Raw genomic sequence first — 21,671 nt, 5'->3', positions numbered from 1 at the left:
CAGGAACAGAAATATTCAGTCTGTTATACTGTGATGGAGTGAGATGTGACTGTGAACTTCAAGTCCATGTACAAATGTTGGAAACTAAACAAACACTAATAGTAACCTTTAAAAGAATATGAGAATGCAGTGATACTGAACTCATTTTGTGTACTAACAACTAGCAAGACAGAAAAAAAAACTTTTCCTCTGTTTCTATTTCCCTGATTTCAGGTGTCTGTTTTCAAGGATTTATGCTAGTGCTATATGTGAACTCTTTTATTTGCTGGCATGATGAAAGCTGAAAGCAAACTTCTTCTCAACTCTAATGGCATTCTGCCAATATATTCCTTGACAAAAATTGGGCTGATTTACAGATCTGAAGTTAAAGAAATTGTCATAATCTTACCTCACCATTTGTATAAAATGTGCCCTAATCTTACCTTCTCTGTCTATATTAAGCTCTCAGCTTTCTGGCTTGAAGAAAATAATTTGTTATTGCATCCATCCCTGATTTAAAGATGCAAATGATGGGAAATTTACAGGACTTCTTGGTAAAATGATAAACAACTAGCTTCCCTCACTATTAGAAAATGTATGGCTTGTTTAGTTTGAATTTGTTTATTTTTAACTTTCAGCTGTTTTATCTTCTTATACCTTTGCCAATAGCTTGAACATCTGTGAAAGTTACTACAAGAATCAAACATGAAACCAGATGACTTGCACTGACCTTGAGTAACTCTGTTTGGTGTTTCTGGGATTTCAATTTATGGAACCAAAACATAGAGAAGCTGAACTATTTTTGCAGAGGCTGGTGAACTCAACTACATGCATTTTGGACATTCTTAAGGTGCTTGTTTTTTCTCAGAGCTGTCAGAAAGCATATTTTTAATAACTTGGACCTGATATAAATAAGAAATATAGGGTTTGGATTTACTTTGTGCTTATGGACAATATTGCCTCTACTCACATTTTGGCTTTCGCTTATTAGATTATACTCGTTCGCTTAAAGATTGTTTGCTGCCGCTATATATGATGGAAAGCAGGGTAGGGAGTGGGAGAAAAAGAATGTAGTAGCAGATGAAGTCAATGGCCTCAATGAGAATTTCACCCACAAGGTGAGTATTTTCTAGTGCACACTATCAACTGCTCTAGACTCACTTCAGAAATTGTAAAGTTGAATGTGAAGTGATCGTGATGGACCAGGGAATCTGCCCCTTTGTGTTTAGCATTTTGTAATGAGCTTCTCTGAAATCAGCAAACAGCATAACCTGCATATTAAGAGAATCTGTCTTTCAGCAATTACAAAAAAGAGTAGTTCTGTAAAGATATGGCAATGAAACTGTAGAAATTGATTTCAGAAAAAAAAACCCACAAGCTCATGCTGACTTATGTTGCCTCACTGAAATGTTAATCTCTATGCTCTAAGCAAACTGATAAACTGGTGACTATAGCGTCGATACTCAAATCTATGTAATACTTGCAATGTCAGTGGATTTAGAGACTGGTAAGTTATTGCTATTGTCATGTCTGAATTCTACTTAAAGAAGATGAAAAAGGGCATGTCTTGAAAACAGGAAAAGATATGCATACATCTGAGGGAAAAAACGTTCTTCAAAGGACCGCAGCAGCAGGAAATACCAGGACAAAAAACCAGTAGTGAAGTAATATAATATGAATTCAGGATATCTTGAATGTACTTCAGCTACAGCCAACACTAGGGAAGATGTGAACTTTTGTCTTTCTGGCGTTCTCTCAAGAAGTTCTGGTCCTGCTTTGTGGAAAGCCTGTTCTGGTAACTATGCATGCCATGATAGCTGCCTGGCTGGTCAAATACAAATTGGAAAGATCTGTGGTCATTAAGACAAGATATACGCTTACAGTAATGTGTATTGATGTCTTCAACTGTAACTGCTGTCTGTTTAATAGATGTTTATTATGGGAATGTATGTAGGGAATTTAGTAATTACAAATGAAGATGGAAAAATGTAAGAAAATAAATGAGAAACGGATGATGGATAAAGAACAAGATTGCATTGCGTATTCTGTGTTTTTTAGAATCTTTAAGGAATATGTTCTATTGAGAATATCAGCAAAATATGTGACTGATTTTTACGGTGACACAACCTTTGTCAAATAGTATCTGCACTTCAGTGACATAAATAAAGTGATTTCACTTCTTAATTTGAGAGGTTGTACTTCCTACCTTAACATCCATTTTAAAATTAGTAACAATTCTAAAAATAAAAAGTATACCTTGTGGAATACTCCATGTTCTTAGCACTACTAGATTACCTTTTTTCAAATCTATATCTGAGTCAACTATTTTAGGTCATTTTGTTCGCTATTATGCTAGAGGTATAATATGTTGCTATAGAACTGAAGTCTAAAGAAATTAAAGTAATGAATACATATTTTAGAACAGGCCATAGAGCTTTTGTGCATTAAATTACTAAGGTAGCACTACATTAACCCTATTAAAGGTAATTTTTACAGCTCATTGGTGATTGGCATTTGCTACTGATGTTTGAAGAATTGCCATTGCATTGATTTTATTCTTTGCTTCTTTAATAAAGTGTGGAAGAAATGGCAGAGGCAGGAGTTAACTGTCCTTCAGTAAAGCTATTAAGCACTTAAGAAAAAGGTTCAGATATTTAAACCATGCAAAAATCTTTAGGGACATTATATATGTTTTTAATTTTCCAACCTTTCATAGGCCTGAAAATGTCCCACTAGTACTGATACATTTAGTTTGATTGGTAAAACAAAAGAAGACCAAGTTCAGATTATCAATGTCACACTTGCTCTCATGGAATAACGCCATCGAACAACAGAAGTCTTAAATATTATTGCAGACCCTTCTCAGGACACGAGTCAGTGCACACGCTAGCACAGTGTAGTAGGCCACCTGCTGGTCAAATCACCCAATAATCCATTCTAATCTAACAAATTAGAGGACCATACAGACATAAACAAGAAAGAAGTGCATAAACTCTATCAACTAAAGCCTTTTGGAACTAAAGTAAGTATATATAAAAGTGAGAGTTTCTTCATCTTATTTAAGGTTTTCTAAGAGTGGTCACTACTCGAGTCAGGATACCAAGATTAATGAAGTAACGTTGTCTTGTGTTATAAACAAACAGTAGCTAAATTCCTAGGCTTTTACATGCAACTTTATAAATTAAGGTTCCATAACAGGTCAGTCTGTCACACTACACAATTTGGCTCCCTAGGAATGACCAGAAGAGATTCTGGGTATAAAAATCCAAAACTGTTTTCCAGGAGCCTCCCTGGGAAGCCTGAACACAGGGTAAACAAAAATATGTTGCCCGGCATCACTTCTTAAAAGGATGTAGGAATTAAGACTAAACTGTGTCTATGGATCTGGATTCAAACACGTTATAGCCATATAAAGCCATGACAACAGGCAAGCTATTGTTGACGCTGTACATTCAGACTCACAAAAGGAGTGGACGTGAAATGTAAGGTTACTGCTGACTCCTGACAAGTTGAGGAAATGCCTGAACAGATGAGTTAAGGTCAGACTTCAGAAAGACCCTCAACTGTTGGATGACCTGAGAGCTAGGGATCAGAACACGGGAAAGTGCCTGTTTTTGACATTTACTCAGTCAGAATCTACTGGAGTTAAAATCTGCAGCACTAGGATAGCAAATTCTGGCCCTGGCAGATTAAGTCAGCAAGCTAAAAGATATAGCTAAAAAATAGAATTCAACAGCCTTTGAAGAACCTGGAAAATGGACCATATGCTCCAGAAGGGAAGAATTTAAAAAGAACAAGAGTGCATACAGAATGCATGTGACTGGAAAAGGTGTGTGTTCCATGCTACTTTTAGCCTTATAAAACCATAAATATAAATATAAGAGCCTTTTCTCATAGGATCTCTACATCAAATTCACAAAAAAATCATATACATGATCCAAACAGTCTCTTGATTTTAATGAAATCAAATGCCTGAACTGCTGGATCTCCCATGCCTCTGGGTCTCCCTGTTTGGAGGTTACCCAGACAGTGAAGAACTGTTCAGAACCCATATAGGGACCCATAAGCATAACAGCTTTTAAATTATGTTCAAGTTATTATAGTAATATATTTCTAGTGACTGGCTTGAAGGGAAGGAAAGAGGGGAAACTGGTGGAAGATTCATTTTGTGGTATGAATTCACTTGGGTTAAATGCAGGAAATATATTTCCTCACTATTTATCATGCAGGGGCAAACCAGATAGTTCTAGCTACCATTTGAGCATATCTCAGCACCAAGGTCAGGATTTCCTACCACAGCAATGAAGAGCATTGTCTGTGGAAATTGTTAGTCCACAAAGAGAGAATACCCTGCTCTTCAACCAAGATATAGCTTGTGGGACACATGGCTTTTAAAAGAGATGCAAAAAACTCCTCACATATATCCTCCACTACAAGCAATTCTGCTTGCTATTGCTTGTTGCAGTTGGCTAGCAATATTCTACCTCTTTTAGTCTGGCTTTTAACAGAAAGAGTTGAATTTAATTAATGTGAGCCAAACAGAAATGTTTTCCACGAAATGGACATTTTATTGCTCAACATTTTAATACTCTGACTAACTTTGAAATGTGCCAGGAATAGCAAAGCTCACTTGTTTAGCATTTGTGCTGTTATACAAAATACACATATATAGATATATATACATATATTCACAATTGAATGACATGAAAATATGTCTCTTCAAATACCTATATTCTCTTCTCTTAGCATCAATGCTCAATGCCTAACTGTGTTAATCTGCAATCACGGAGGACTCAGTACTATTCATTAATTTGTAGAGATACATTCAGTGCTTGAACTGAGATTAAAAAAACGTGTGATTGGTGTGGTGTGTTGTGGTGTGTCTGCAGCTGGAGGCAGCCAGTGGTGTCTTAAAGGTGATCTATTGCCTACCAGGTAACTCATGGCAAATTATTTCTGGAAGACAAGCACAATATGCATGCGAAGGGAGGAAGTTGTGATGTTGCTTCTAGGTAAGACAGAAATTCCTAGTTTCACTGATTTCAGAAACCAGAGCTCTCTGGGGGTCTCTGCTAGAAGGAACCTACTTTCATTCTAACTTACCCCTACATTCATTCACTAGTTTTGCCATGGTGCCAGGAAAAATGATAGAAGAACTGCTACAGGAGCTCTGTGTAATCAGGAGATTCTCCTAATGCTTAGTCCCTTCAAATAATTGTACAGTTTAAGGACTGATATCTTGCTGCCTTGCCTGCCCCCGTTCCTCTCTTCCCCCCTCCTCTCTGTACTTTTTTTTGGTCCTTTAACTTTTTTTCAGTCACTGTGTATTGACCATGGAAAAAATTGATAGGCTTTTGCCAAACGTGCAAAAAATTTGTAAAAATGTTTGTTTGTCTCTATGAAAGATAGAACTGTCCTTCTGTCAACTGTTCTAGCTGTCTCCTGAGGTGCTCCTAGTTTCTCATGGCAAGCAGCAAAGTCCTTCAAAAATCAACGTATGTCACCCACAGGTGATTCACATTCTTTCAAGTTTTCTGCATTTAGATTAATATTCCTGTCGAGGTTTCCATTTACGAGTTGGTTATGGATTGCCCCCTCCTTGATATTTCTGTTTCCTATGTTTAGATTGCCATTAGCTACTCACTAGAAGAAGAGTGCCAGGTTCATGTTACACTGGGATACCCCTAGAAGCTCAGATGGATGAGCATAAAAGCCTACAGATACCTGACAAAATATGCAGCAAAATGGCTATGTTGTTCATTCAGATCAATATGCCAAAACATGTTTCTGACATCATAGTGAACACTGTTGGCCCGAAAAAAATTTGTAACATGTCCCATGTTTTTGCATTTTGTTCAAGGATTCCAGAATCAGTTTACTCCAGGATTTTCTGACCATTAGGAGATTGTTTATCCACTGTGCATTACTTTCTGTGGGTGCATGGCCTTTGCTTTGCCACATTGCCTTTTCCAGCAGTTTTACTAAACTAACAGAATTCCATTTTGCTTCTCTCTAGGGTGATTTGTGGGATTTTTTGCTAACTTCAATTTTACATCTAAGTGCTCATCTTCTTCACATATGTTGTGTTCCTCTAGAATGCTAGGGAGAAATAACAGTGACTTTACTTTTTTTTTCAGGTACTGCTTTGATTATTGTCTTCCAGCTGAAAACAGAGCTTGGGTGTGTAGCATTCTTGTAAAACAACTATAGTAAACTTTGAGATAGTATCTCTTATTTCAGGCATTCCTTGTTGATTGACTGAATTTATCCACTGGTTTCATCCTGATTTCATTGCACATATGCAGTGCTTGGTTGCATCTTTCCAGTCTAATTTTGCTTCTTATCAGTGTTGCACTGCAGCTGACTCCATAATCCAGCTAGAATCAAATTAGTCATTGATCTAATAACATACTTGCAAAAATAGCAATTGAATGCCTGGCAGCCTTCTGCATTGCTAGAACACCACAAATCTTTAGATCTGCTTAAGTCACATTATGGATATCTACTTCTTCATTAAAACCTTAAATTCTCAGTGACTTCAGACACTATATTTTAATTTCAAAGGTAACTGTGATATTCAATCTGGTTGGCTGGGTCTTTTTCTCAAGAACATTTTTCTTCTTACTTTTCATATTGCCTGTTATCCTACATATGTTGCACTGAAATGCCAACATTTTCAGCCAGTCTGCATCTGCCCTGCTTTATGGGTTCTTTGACTTACAGCTTTGTGTGTGTTCCGCTGTTTCTGTTCTGGTGCTTCTCTGGATAGCTCGCCCTCTGTTTGGAGGCATATATTAGATTGGTTTTACTCTTATGTGTTCCCTGTAAATGGGAGCTGTGTATTTTACAAATGATCCTGGGGAAGAGATACAATTAAGAAATGTTTCATGTCTATAGTTACACATGGGTACTCTAGTTCCTGGCACCTTAGCATATCCCCCTTTTTGTTTCTGGTTTTGGTTAAGAAAACCTTTTCCTAGCTTTAAATGTACTTAGAGTCATCTGTATCACTCTGAACAATTCTTTTTAGAGACTAAAATATTGTTTCTATTACCTCAAAGCAAAGCCTTTTTCGTTTGGAGTTCCAGTTTTCCTGGTGCTCAATCACTTCTACCTAGGTCCTCCAATTTTAGGCAGTTTTCCCACAGGTAATCAGAGATATTTCATTCCTGTCTAATGTGACTGTTGTCTCAGATCTCATCTGCTGCATTTGGAAAAATAAGATGGAAGAATTTAATATTTCGAGTCTTAAACTGGCTCTTTATTCACTCCCTTGACTGATTCTTGAACTTTTTGGGCCCAGGCCAAGAGCAGTAGTCTTCAACTGCAATGAAACTTGCTCCCTCATTTCCAGTCTTCTGGGCACTGTGAGTTAGCTACCAACCTACCACGTGTATTCATGAGTTGACAAGGAACTCCTGTTCAGCCATATTTACAAAAAAGTCATCCCTTATGTTTGTTAAAACTGTATCAAGTATATATCTTCATAGCCATTCTAATTTTTAGTAGGCATTTTGTGAATTTTACTTGCTACTTAGCAAGAAAAATAACTGCTCAAAGAGACTATAAGGCTCATACAGCACAATGGCCATAGCATTAACCATTACTGTTAAAAAAGGAATGGAGAGAAAGGTCCCTAGCTGAGCACAGAGGCAAAGGTGTAAAAAGATTTTCATCATCTGATTTATTCTCTCTCTTTTTATCTGTTTATCTATCTATTTATTACATGTTTAGCCTCTGGTGTAAACATATATTCTAGTAGACAGCTAATAAAACCAAGACACGTAAAACCCACAACTAAAGCTGAAGCAACAAGGAAACTGAATATTTTCAGAAAGCTTTTCTATCTTTATTTTAGTTGGACCTTGATAAAAAAAAGGCAAAAATCTTCCATACTCACGCTATGAGGCATTTGACTATTGACTTGCTGGAGAAAAATGAACCCTTACTGAAAAACAAAAATAACAGCAATGAACCTTTTGAGGCAACAAAGTGGATCACATAACTAATCACTTCTAACCTCTCATGGTGTTTATTTGATCTCTCTACACATGATAACAAGCTAAGAGATCTTAGGAATTATTGTTCTTCCACCTGAACAGTAGAGACATAGTCCTCCATGATGAAAGTCAGCAAAAATAAGCATGTCAGTCTTGATACATTATTTAAAAAGGCTAATGTTCCTGTTTAGAAAGCTACCACCTGAAAAGCTCTTATGGCAATTCTGTATCCATCATAGCCGATTTCTAAGAAAAATCAAGGGGTAAAGCAGAGATGATCAAACTCCAGTGCAATGTCTGCCAGAATCTGAATGCATCACAACAGTTTCAATATGGAATATTGCATTGACATTACACAATGGTACCAAGTAAACCTCTTTTTGTGATATCAGTCAGGGAGAGGTAAGCTGAGTGAGGCTGACCTTCATAACCTCTTTGTACAATCAGTGGAGAGAGAGATAAGAGAGTAAAGGTTTCTCCTGAAACTATTGCAAACTGCTTAACAAGCTTCTGCTCTGAATTACCCCTTAAAGGAACATCCCCATGAGAGAAGCTGGTATACTTAGCTCCCATAGTAGTCTAAATCAGTCTTCACAGATTACTCCTTCTCCCACTGTATTACTGGGGAAACAATCACCTCTCCATAACCTTCCCTACAGCCTGTGACAAAGCTGGCACATGTCCTGCACATCTGTAACAGCACCTGTCATTCTGCAACAACAGGATTTGAAGGGTACAACCTCTGTTTCTCCCAAAAGCATCTCTCCATAGAGCCAACTTTAACATTTACAGTTTCATGAATTCACTGGAATTCTATAGCAACCATGTTTTCTGCAATGCTAAAACAACAGCACACACAGGAAGTTATGAAGGACCACAGATATTTCATGCTGGCCACACGAGTTGGCTGGAGCCTGCCCTAAGACCCCACTGGACCTGATGCAGCCACAACTGCAACAACTATGAATGAAATTAGAATGATTGCTTATTTTCCCTTGTTAGAAGGAGAAGTTAGCACAAAATGTTGTAGCTATTTTTAGTACAATGTATTAAAAGTGTATACACAAAGTAAAAACATCACCCAACCTTAAGTATGTATAAAGGTTACAAATATATACAAATAAATAATTTATATAGATATTTTACATATTTTCAATATATAAATATAGTCTGTAATATATATTTATAAAAATAAAAATACAATACATATACAAATAAAAATTCAGGAGATTATAAACTGGTACACTTCACTGAAACTTATTTTTTATAATTTAGACATGTATTCTTTGAGTGTATTGCCAGTGCAAGTTTATAGAGATTTAGTGAATTTGGGTTTCATATAGAAAACCTGCTAAAAAGGTTTTCCATGGTCATTTGTGGGGGTTTTATTTTTTATAAAATAAATACTACAGTATTGATTATTTATGAGGTATACTGATGAGAAATTTGGAAAGAAAATAGCAGTTTCTGCATTATATTTATGAAGCAAAACATCATGGATAAAGCATGCAATTCCTGTGAGGTTTTAAAAAAATATCTTCTGCTGGAGTATGAGGTGAAAAAATGGGGAAGTACATCAAAAATTGTCAACTAATTTGAGGAATAGGGCAATATACTATTGCCACCTATAATTTTCACTAGTGATTTTTTTATCTTCATTCCTTTAAAGCAGAGGGATACACCAAGCTGCTAAAAAAACAGGACCATGTCCACACACAACTTCAAAAATTATATTGTCATCACGTTATTAACATTCCTAACCTTTTCTTATTTCAGTACATTATCTGGAAAGACCAGTGGAAGGCAGCTCTAAGGTCTCACTGCATAGGACCTTATCCTTACCATTTTTTACCAGCAAGGGCACAAACACAGAGCATGTGGAGTTGACTAAGATGCTTGATGTGATGACTGTAAATTGTCCACGTTTTGCAGCTGTAGTAAGGAATGGTGATGACAGCTATGTGGTACACATTTACTTTTGTTTGAAGTTGAATGCCTCTTTCATTCTAGACACATTGCTTTAATCTCCCAAAAGCTGTGCTGGCTTTTGCTACAAGCTCAGTAAATACTGCATTGCTACAATGTGAAACTCATCTTCAGCGTCATGCTGGGAAGAAATGGGAGAAACTCACTCTTGGGAAATGCATGAAGACACTTCTTGCGGAAATACAGGGAGTCTGCTCCATAGAAATTACAACACTGCCTTTAAAAATGCATGTTTACAGTTGAAATACATTATGGAATCAACCAAGAAAATGTGAAAACATTTTTCACATTCTTTTTGTATCCATTCTCTAGATTTACTTTTTAATTCTGTAGATATGGCAATCAGTGTTTTCCTGCTGTAATTATATAAGACATTAAAACTTAACATTTCTCTGCTTTATATAAGAATTTTTGCCAACAATAATTTTCTTTTCTGCTTTTTAAAATATAAAATTTGCCAGAATTAGCAAGGAATTTAATCCTTATATAATTAAACATAAGAACCACTGAAAAATGAGCTGGTTGTTATAGGATGTGTCACAAAGGAGCTTTACCTTTGTTCTCCAGTGCAACTGAAGTGAAAATACTTGTGTAGAAAAATTTAACCAATTTCATCATCCCTTGTAATAAGGGACTAGGAAACTGCTGTGTCAGGTCCTGAACTCATTTAGTTCATGTTGTAATAGCAGTCAGACTTTTACTACAGCTTGAGATATCAGGCATTTTTGAGACCCCTCATATAAAACAGTTGATTTTCCTACCTAGTGGGGAAAGTCATAGAGGTTCTTAATCTGTTGGGGAAAAAAAATTCAGCGTAGCACATGAAAATTACTGAACTTCGTGAAGAATAGTAACTGAAGTCAGTTTTGTGCAAAGTCATTTTACTATACAAGACCATTAAAAACATACTACAATGTTAAAACTGAAGACTAGTTTCCATTAAGGCATGTATCAATCCATGTACATAGACATAAGTAAATGCATACTATTACATAAGTAATAGACATACTATTGCTAATGAGTATCTCTATGGATATTATTTAGCAGAACAATCTTTCTCTCCTTTTTTTTTTTTTTTTAATGGTATTGCAAAGCTTTCACTTTGGGACATAATTTGCTAATACCATTAAAGTAATACTTCATAAAGGCGTTGATTTTTGCAAGGCAGCCTAAAAGTTGATTAGCAAACTGTAATGACTATTCTGATTGCAATTAAAAAGCCCTTCCAAATGGGTCAACACACCTAAGTGCTATCTGCAGTCATTTAGATTTTAACATCATGGTTATTACTTATTATCAGGCTGCACAATGAGATATTGATTACTTTTAACCTTTAGATCTCAGAATTCAAGAAAAGTTGAGGTAGTGGCACAGTCTACCTTTCCTGTCTAGTAAACTTATGGCCTTTAGTGGAATTCTAATGATTTCTATTGGCAAGGCAAGACTGAAATTAGTTGATTCTTTTGGCTTATGTAGAAATGATGGCGTATCTAAAAATACTGCATATATAGCAGATTTGTAGTTACTCTCTACAAGGGGCTCAATCCTGTAGTGTGCTGAGAGCTTCCTCCAAAGTGACGGCCATCATCTTCTCCCACTGACTGTTTCAGTAGCTCTGTGCAAGCACTGACAGATTACCAGGCAGCCAGAAGGAATCCTGGACCATGCAGAATATGCAGAGTAGAAGCAAAAATCTTCACGTTTTCTAGCTTATAACCAGTTCCCTAAAACATAATGTCCAAATATATCACTCTACAGGCTGTTAATCTTTTAATAAGTTCTCTTTATATGGGAAATCTACTTGAAATAAAGACTGAACTACAATACAGCTTCAGTAGGCACCCAGAACTCATTTTAAATGGAACAAAGTAATCCAATTAAACTAATCTGTTTTACAAGTTAAAATGATATGAAGAACATTAATTGATCCTTATAGGCTGCTGCTATTTGAGCCCTCTCTCTGTTTGCACAGCATTTGGAACCGCTTTGCACATTTGTATCCTCTAATGGCAGAGAACTCAGGCCCCCAGTTCAGGAGAATTATGGGCAAGAGAAACATATAACTGTTATGTGTTAGATTAATTTGCAGAACACTTGGCATTTTATTGCCAAGTAGTCAAATTGTTCCAAGTTGTTCCGGAAGGTTGTTATTAATAGTATGTTTTCTGAGGAAAGTTCTGTCTACTTTTGGAACTGCATTTCTGTTGCCAAGGAAACTCCTTGAAGCACAGCATTCTAGGAGCACACTGCTGCTTTTGTTTGCCAGTATCCTATTCATATCATCTAAGTAAGCACTTCACATACTTTAGCCTCCAGTTTCAAATGTTGAAGTTTTTATGTATTTATATTACTGCGTTAAAAATAGTTTATACTTCTTTTTAAACTCAGAGTCTCCTGCAAGATTATTTTAACAGTTGCATTAAAGAGCAGTTTTTTGTGGTTTTTTTTTTCTTTTTCACAAGTTTGCAATGAATTAGTTTTAATTTGAATAATAGCTCCATAGGTTATAGCACTAGTCCTTAAGTGTTAATTATCTTTTCACTCTGAAATTAATGTAGTCATTTCCTACTGACTCCTCTACACCATTATTGAAGTGCTGAGGAAAACATGTCATTGAGTTCTGAGCCAGAACTGTTGTTGTGATTAATCCTGGTCACATGGCCAATCTCTGCCAAAAGGAGATCACTGAAAAAAGGTGACAAAGACAGTGATTTCCTGTCAGCAAAGAGTACGACAGGGCTGTCTAGAAGTGATGCAAATGAGGGAAACTTTCACCACGGTTTGTTTGATCCACTCCGGGCCCCAGCACACTGAGCCAGGGAGAAAGGCACAATGGAGCAGCAGCACACCCAGAGGAGGAAATTAACTGCACCTTCTGAGCAGGGATAGAGCTTCCAGCCGGGAAGCAAAAACTGCTGGGAGATATTTTCCCCTCAACTTTTTTTGAAATATATCCTTAGTTTTTGATGTGCATTTTTGTGTTATTTAATACATCGGACTGCTTCCCTTTGATGAAAGAGTTCAGCAACTAACCTGTTCAAAAGCTGTGCCAACTAAATGTTTTCAAAATTTTTGCACTTCTACATAAGGACCTTTTTCCATCTATCATGACTACTGTTGCTGAAGACTTACTAGTACAAAACTTTCAGCTTATACAGTTTGTGTTAAAACCACCATACCTTGCTTGTAATCTGACAGAAAAAAAATATTTCTTTTATTTGATATTTTCAAATGTTTAGTTAATTCTATTCTGAGCATACTAACAATTTTAACAATCATATTTTATTTATTTAAATGGGGTTTTAATCTAACACAATTAAGTTTTGCAATTAATCCTCTGAGGAAAATTGAAAGAATTATCATTAACTTTTCTGCCTAGTATACTCATTTCTAATCTCCACAGTTCCTGTAAATACTGATTTGCTTCATTTTTGAACATTCAAGTTACAGAATTACTCAAGTTCCCACTAAAGGGCTAATTAGCAGAGTTTAAATTCTTTGGGTTTGATCCTCCAGTAACAGCATATGAATACAGTTGAAGTCAATGCAAGTTCTGTGTACTTAGAGCTTATGAGATCAGGCTCACATGCAGTAGATTAAAATGAAATAAACATGATACATTTGGCATTAAACTGAGCTATTACAGAAGTACAAAGAAGCAAGAGTCGAAAAACATGGAAATGTTCCTTTTAGTTTCTTCTTAATTAATAGTTAAAGCATTAGAGAACAAATAAACTCTCATCAATTCATTCCGTGACTGCCATTTTTTCAAACACTAGCCGATTTTCAAAATCACTAGCTAGTTTAGAACTCTAAAGCAGAAATCATTTAGGACTATGCTGTCTTTTTTTAAAATTTTTGCACTGAAATCTAGGAAATCTAGAGAAATTAATACATATGTATTCAGCATTACAAAAAAATGTGGCTGTGCTCTTCCTATTGTATTTAGGGCAGAAGAAAACCTAGTTAAAGAGAGATAATAAGGATCCTAGTAAAAAAACTATGAAGTTCCTGGAATATTATAGAATAAAATTAAGCTGAGAGTTGACTTAAATGCATATGGAGTCTGAAAATAGAGTACTGTGAAAATACTCTAACCGTGAAAATACATTTCATTTTCCCATATACAATTTTAGCATTTATATATGGTGTTATGCTCCTTTAATGTATGCTTTTCCCTTCTGAATTACCTGTTTTATCATTGCTCCTTCCCATTCATAGGCTCCTTAGGGGCAATGATTACTGTTGGTAATAGTGATACCACAGCAGGTTCCCTGGCAGAGACAGCTTGCTGAGCTGGCTCTGAGCAGCAATTACTTTTCAGCTCAGGAAGTGAGAAGAGAGATCCGTGGGTTTAGGAGAATCCACCAAAATGCAGAGAGTGCAATTAGCAGGTTCACATTTGAAGTTGTAATTGATAAAGAAAAACTAAGCCAAGATCTATATTTTCATAACACCCCACTCCTCATTGAGGAATTCTGATAATAATAGCTGCCTGGATTTCTCTGTACTGTCTTCTCTCCCTACAGAGCAGAACGGCTGTGCTCTCTGGGAAGTGCAGGCAGTGCTCATGCCTCTGAGCTGTGAGCAATAGACCATCCACGACTCTGTAAAAAATCCTCGAAATAAAACGGGTGTCACCACTGATTAGAAGAGAGGTTTACTAGGCTAGTTTTATAAAACGATTACTACTGGTTTTGAGGGCATGATTCATTGTTACATGAATCTCTGAAATTAAAGATGATAAAGACCTAGTGATTTATCTGATCTTTCCTTTGGTAGAGCAGAATTGTTCCTTCAATTACATTTGCTAATGTTGTCTTTTGTCTACTTTTAAATGTCTGAAATTATGGGGCTTTCAACACTTCTTCAGGAGGTGGTTCAATCTGGGGGGGGGGGCCTAGGGGGTGTTGTTTTTTGGAAAGACTGATCATTCTTAATGCAATGCACTTAAGATTTTTATATTACCTGAAAATACTCCTTAGTGATCTCAGACAAACTCGACATTTCTACTTAAGTCTTCTACTCAATCCTTAACAATTTGCATGCTGTTTTTACTAGAAGGGTATATGCAGCGAATATTCACCACAGGAGGGCAAGGAGTCTGTTCCTACCCTTCTTCAAGTGGTTTTGCAGTGACGAAGTACCAGATAGGTAGTTTTGAGACAGGGGCTCAAATCTGGTACAGAGCCAGGTGATCTTATGATGGAAATTGCAGGACAAATAAGCTTCCTGTGCTTTGGAATCAGTGCTGGTTCGTCTGTGCTGCTCAGCCTGCAGACTCAGCTACTCTAGCTCACACAAAGTTTCTGCTTTTACAAGTGTCATACATATCATAATACAGATTTTCATAATATTAAGAAACTATTACTTCCTATTTTGCATACACAATACTCGCCCTTTTTGCCACCATACTGTACTGCATACATTATTAAATTATTTCTCTCTATTACTCTTCTCATTATTATTATTATTATTGTTGCCTTACCATCTATAATTCTTCCTAATGGTTACATTTGGATATAAGAAAGAGAAGTAGCACCTAAAATACTTGGGCTGGCTGCTTAAGCCTTGTTCCTTTCGGTATTGATGGATGAATTTTTGCCTTAATATTTTTGTTTACTGATTTATTTTTTTTTTTAGTATGGGACTAAAACTAGTTGTTAAACTAGGCATGGTACAAGCTGGCCTTATATAGACTGGCACTACTAAAAAACCTTATTTTAGGTTCACAAGGAACTTTTTACCCATTTCTGACATTTTTTATTTCTGAGCCCAGCCAAGGCCAGGACTGTTAATGCATGATTAGGCATGATGAAGCACTTAGAAAGTTAGGAAAAAGACATTAGCAAAAACAAGAAATAATTGCCAAAGCAAGAAATGGAGGCTAGTGAATTAAACTCACTCGCAGGCTAAAATAGTTGGGATCTGAACTATATTTACATTTATAAACATATTTTAACTCAGGTGACAATCCTTTCTCACTGGGTATTTTAAATAAAAGTGTCAAAATAAGAAAGAATAAAATTCAAGAAGACCATCAAGAAATTAAGATGCCAAAGCAAGAAAAAATATATTATATTTAAGAAATTATCAAATCATGCAATCATAGAAGAAAGAAAACAACTTCTATTTGACCTTGAATGTACCATTTATTTGATAAGAAATAAAAAAAAGCTAGAGGGTAGTTGTTTCTTGTCATTATAGTGTTGCTGATTCTGTGGTTAGTTATTAATTTTATTTTTTATGATTCACAATCTGCTCTTTGAAATATGCCATATGCTCAAAGCAATTCAAGGATGACAACTGTCAGAATTACTCCAATAAAAATTGCCTAAATGAGGAAGATTTACTGCAGCCTGATATTTCTGTCGAAAGCCCCTCCTTTCTTTCCCCCACCACCCCTCAGACCCGCAGACTACAGCTTCTCAGACACACAGTGAAGCCTGAATCAATTTTCGGATCAAATCACACATTTTGAGGAAGTTCTTAAAAGTACTGTCTGTCTAAAAGAAGTGATAAAGCTTCTGGGTTAAGGTTGCTATAGCAAATAAGAGAAACCATGTGTGTGTTGTGTTATCTGTATGTTAGAATTAGACCCTATAAGTTCACCCTCCAAGTTCATAATCATGTTCTTCAAATCACAACCAAGTGTGAAGAGTTAACATGACAATGTCTACTTTATGTATAACTAATAAAAATTAAATTGGAAGAGTCCTGTATCCTGGCAGCAGCAAACCAAAATCAAGGAAAATGTCTTTCTTTCCAGATGAGGTCTGAAAGGTGGATAAAAATCCAGCTGAAAGCTCCAATCAAAACACATTTTGTTAAATGTTCCCATTTCATTTTTTTCCTTCATTTTGTTTCACTCTATTTATTAATGCAGTTTCATTTATTTCTATTCATCTTGAAGACAAATCTTTGTCCTTCTATAGAATTACACCAAATAGAATGTGATAAAGGGAACTTTCTTGCAATTATGATGTCGGTGCAGCCTGTCAGCGCACAGGGGATGGAAATGAGGTTGGAGACAGGGAAGGGAATTCTAATAGACACCATGATACATACAATGAACGCAGCGATATCCTGTGAGAGAAAGACTTGTCAAGCTAATCAGATCTTCTATAGCTAGGTAAAGGCAGTTATGGTAGCGCTAACCTTGTAAAGATGCTGCTGCTGCTCCTCTGACATCATCAGGTCATGGCTGTCCATCACAATGGATTCCATGTCAATCAGCCAATCCCAGAGCTCCTGGTATTCTGAATCAAAGTCCAAAAGGCTGTAGATAAGGAACAAAATGTATTATGCATAAATACTGTGTAGTTGTTAAAATCTTGTATTAGAATAATATATTCTTGAAAACTCATGATGTTCCAAGTTATATTTCTAAAGAGACATTCTGTATTTATACAGAGTGGATGAAAATGAAAACTGAAATCCAATTTAAGCCAGTGCTATGACCTAAATTCAGTGGCTGATGCCAAATCCTGACAACTGTTGGCATACTGCATTTGCTTCAAGAATTTTGAAATACAAATCCCCCATAGATGCTGTTTAATGGTTTTTTATTGCAGATTTTATATTGAGCTAATTTTGCAACAATCATCTTGATATAATTCATATGAAAATATTATTTACATTAAAAAATTACTAAATTCATTCAGCCATCCCTCTGCTGTCTATCTGCCTATGTCTGTAAATATCCTACATTTATTTTCATGGATGAGTAGCTAGCATTTCAACTTAACACCTTAAGATAGGCTTGAGTGAATATGGTAAGCCAGTGAGAACTAAGGCCAGATACAGTATTAGACAGGTGTTCCCTACAGACATGTAAGAAACAAAGGTAAGGACGGGAAGTCAAAACAATGAATCCTTGAATAGCCAGCAATCATTAAAATTCAAAGGAGGATCACTACGGTTTTCAACAAAATAAATCATTAGAATAAGGAGCTTAAAAGGATTAATGTGATTCTCTATTGAAAGCCTAGTGAATAACTAAAGCATAGATTCTTCTAAAACACTGTGATACAAGACAGACGGTATATGGTGAAAAACTGCACATCCGTCAAAAAGATACCTCTTGAAAGGGGATCTTCAAACTTACAAAATTGGAAATAGCAAAAGCCTTGCCAGTAGTATCAAAAAACTCCTATATTGATTGAAGAATAGTGCATGTCCACTAAAGCTAATTTCTCCAATTATTAACAACTTTTTAGCAACTCCATTAAAAAAATTAGCAGTGTTTCAACAGAGAAACAATAACTATGTTTTTAATATTATTAGCTCTATCACAGTTTCAGTTATTAACTAGAGTACCATATGCATGGTAATTTTGAAAGTCTGTAGATAAAGTTGTGACAAGTAGAACTGTCTTTCTGCAAGAAAGCAGGCAAGAGAGAAGAAAGCATTTGACTTCTTTGGTATTATTTTCAATGAATTGACAACAAAGAAAGTATTGTATAATGCACAAGTGCTGATTCCTGCTTGTGAAGTAACTCTCTAGTTTAATCCACTGTACTTAGTGTACTTTTACTCAATAATTTATGAGATGCACCAACTTAAAGCTGCCTGCTGCCCTGAGAAGGTACACAATGTTACTATAAAGAAAGAAGAGCAAGCATCGAAGGGCAAGTTACCATTGTTGAAATATAATAGTTTCATTTGGAGTTCAGGGCTTTTCTCCTGTTTCAGGAAGTATTTGACTCAGATATCATTTTGAAACTAACATAAAACTAAAGTCCATCTTGAATGGCATATTTGGCAGTGATACTGAATCTTTATCCTTTCCCCAGAAAGCAGTATAACCATTCTGTGTCCTCAGTACCTACTGCTCCTTTTCTTCCCTTCCATCTTATCCAAATTATTCAAAGTCATAAAACTGACAGGCAGTTATTAAAACATATGTTTTATAATGTAAGATGCTAGATTTCATATCATATAAATCAGTACAGATTCAGTTGGACTTGGATGGTTTGGACCAATGAAATACCTAAATTAAGACATGAAGATGACGTGAAACAAAGCCTACATCCATCATTCATGATCTCTTGCCCAGAATGGGATGAGATGCCTTTGGAAACTGCATGAGGAAATGGACTTGGATTTTACTATAACAGGCAGAAGACGTGCTGGATCCAACCACCTGCTTTGTGTCTAAAGAACCACATCTTAGTTACAGTCCAAATTAGTCCATCTCTTAGTGTAATAGAATGAACCAATTCTTTAAAGAAACAGAAAAGCACTTTTCTTTGACCTATATAAAACCCAGATAAGCACTAGAAAACAGCTGAACATTTTGATTTCAAACTTATGTTCTAAACAGGAACTCAACCCAAAACAAACAGGATTCACTGGAAAAAAAACAGGAAAGGATACAAGATACAGTGGGGAATTTTTTTTTCCCCATAATTGCTTATTTTCTCCTTTTTTCTTTTTTAAATGACGTAAAATAAAGTAATCTGGGAGCATTTTTAAGCAAACCATCTATGGCAGTTATTTGCCTGAGTCTGAAGATAGTGTAGTCAGCCTACAAAGCATCATCAATATATTTTTTAATATGAATGCAATATTTTTAATGGCTTTTAAGTATCTCCAATATATATATTAAAAAAGCAGCTTTGTTGCTAAAATTAATGCCTTGCATCTAAAAGGATGAATTTAGTGATTGCTATTAAATTACTATTTGGAAGAGGATGTAAGTTACTAAGCTGTTAAAAAGATATTCAAAAAATCCAGAAATTGTAGGATCAGTGAGAGGTTAAGATTCAAATGTACCTGTCAGTATTTTTGTGATAGATTTTTATTCAGAATCTACTTTTTCTGAGATAGTAGATTTTTTTTTTTATTTTGCCACAGGCAGAACCAGGGAAAGCATAACTTCTGAAATACTGATGTGTGTTGCAGCTGCAAGAACCATAGCAAAGATCTAATTTTGGTTGATTATCCAAATCCACCAATTGCTAAAAAAGAAATAAATTAGGTCATCTGTTTATAGAAACAATAAATCCTCCATTAAAAGTACCCAAAGATTGCCAACAAAAAAGCTATAATATTAGTTAAATAGCAGGTAAATACAGCTTCCTTAATATAGGTTTTTTGGTTGATAAGATAAATCCATTAGCTATGTAATAACTAAAATGACACTAAGAAGTATATTTTGTCCTGGTAAACAGGGAATCAGATATGCAGAGTTGTATGTCTAATCCCTTGAACCCTAAACATATTTCTTAAAATGTGGACATCAATTTATTATTTTGAATGAAAATTCATGAGCACCTTTCTCATGAGAAAACCAGTTCGTCTGTGGCATTAATAAATAAAAAGGAATGTGAAGCTATTTCCATCAGCCTCTTTCTCTATGTTTAACATGCACTTGCAGTTTGTAGTATTTCTTTGATGGCATAACTCACATGGCATTTAGAAGTACTGTAAACACACTGCTATGCCTACCAAAAAAATTCAGCCAGACAAAAAGTTCCTTCAAGTTTCTGGGTCATAATTTTCTGGAACTCTTCTCACATGTTTTTATTAGGAAGATATAGAAGAAATTGGGGTTTTGACCTTAACAGTTTTAAAATTGCCTTATATTCTGAGCGTACTTGAAGCCCCCTATAATGCATTTCGCTCAAAGCCTCATCCATGAAGGCCCAATACTAGCTGATGACAGACTCAGGATCTGGCCTTCATGTTGTACAATGGTGCTGTAAATAATTGTATCCATATCTCCCAATAGTACCTGTACGAACTCCTCCCCAGTTTTGAGGGGATGCAATATTTCCAGCCAGATTTACTGTAACATTTGGCACCTGCTCTCAACTACTCTTGGCTGCCTCTTGCTGCCTGGCTTGCTGGTGTTCTCCTGCAGTGGATATTCATTTTCTTCTCTTCCATTGTCACTTTAGCCATTTTCATGCAGATACACATAAACCCTCTGTATCGCCGCTTTAACAAGACCACTGTTTTGCAGGAAATCTCCTGGTTTTATGCACCCACTAGCATCACCCTATTCTGCAAATACTACCCCACCTATTAGCTATTTCCTACACAAAGTCACCTCTCCCAAATCTCATACACACACATACCCATGTCATATAAAAAATTCTTAATCTACAGTTACTCTTGCTCTCCCAGTGGACACTCTTCTTTCTCCAAGGTCAATCTTCAACAACAGCTAATTTTCCCACTTATGCAAATGGCCCCTTCTCTGTAGAGATCACGGTCTCTAGCTACATCATTCTACTGTGGAGTTTCTGCCCACGGTTTTTATGCAGTAGGGAAATTTTATATCAACTCTATTTTCAAATAGCTGAAAGGCATTTCCATTGTGCTTGATACAGCACCTCAGACTTGTTCAACTGGAAGTTTTTCATCTGAATTCAATCTCCCCTAGTTTCTACAATGGCTGAATATGTGATACTGCAGTGGTCTGACTCCAGTCCTCTGGCCCTCTGGCCCCTGAAATCACTGTTGAGTCTCTAAGGGCTCGGATGGCCAGAAGGGCCCAGAAAGGTGGCCACAGCACAGAAAAGGTAGGGAACACTAGCAGATGACCATTCCCAGTCCTAAGCATGTAATTACAAGTGCAAACAAGTGCATTTAAGGGCCTATTTACTTATCACATATGGCACGTGGAGTTACAAACTGGATTTCTTCACGAAGCATAAAGCTCTATATCCCCTACTCTCAGGAAAATCAAAAGTCTGT

At 36.1% G+C, this 21,671-nt stretch overlaps 1 protein-coding gene across 9 annotated transcripts in view; it reads right to left on the bottom strand.

Moving 5' to 3' along the window:
* Positions 1-21,671, bottom strand: part of AKAP6 (A-kinase anchoring protein 6) — a 314,923-nt gene that overhangs the window by 107,165 nt on the left and 186,087 nt on the right. For all 9 annotated transcript variants that reach the window (XR_010431376.1, XM_064658568.1, XM_064658567.1 and 6 more), the window contains one exon: positions 17,124-17,244. Coding sequence is in view for 8 of the 9 variants with exons in the window: in XM_064658568.1 (XP_064514638.1) it covers positions 17,124-17,244 (121 nt within the window). In the remaining variant the exon portion in view is untranslated. The remainder of the gene's footprint in view (positions 1-17,123; positions 17,245-21,671) is intronic.

Source organism: Pseudopipra pipra, chromosome 6 (assembly GCF_036250125.1).
Source record: "Pseudopipra pipra isolate bDixPip1 chromosome 6, bDixPip1.hap1, whole genome shotgun sequence".
Taxonomy (NCBI): domain Eukaryota; kingdom Metazoa; phylum Chordata; class Aves; order Passeriformes; family Pipridae; genus Pseudopipra; species Pseudopipra pipra.
The sequence above is the reverse complement of the archived record's forward strand: the minus strand, read 5'-3'. Positions and strand labels throughout refer to the sequence as shown.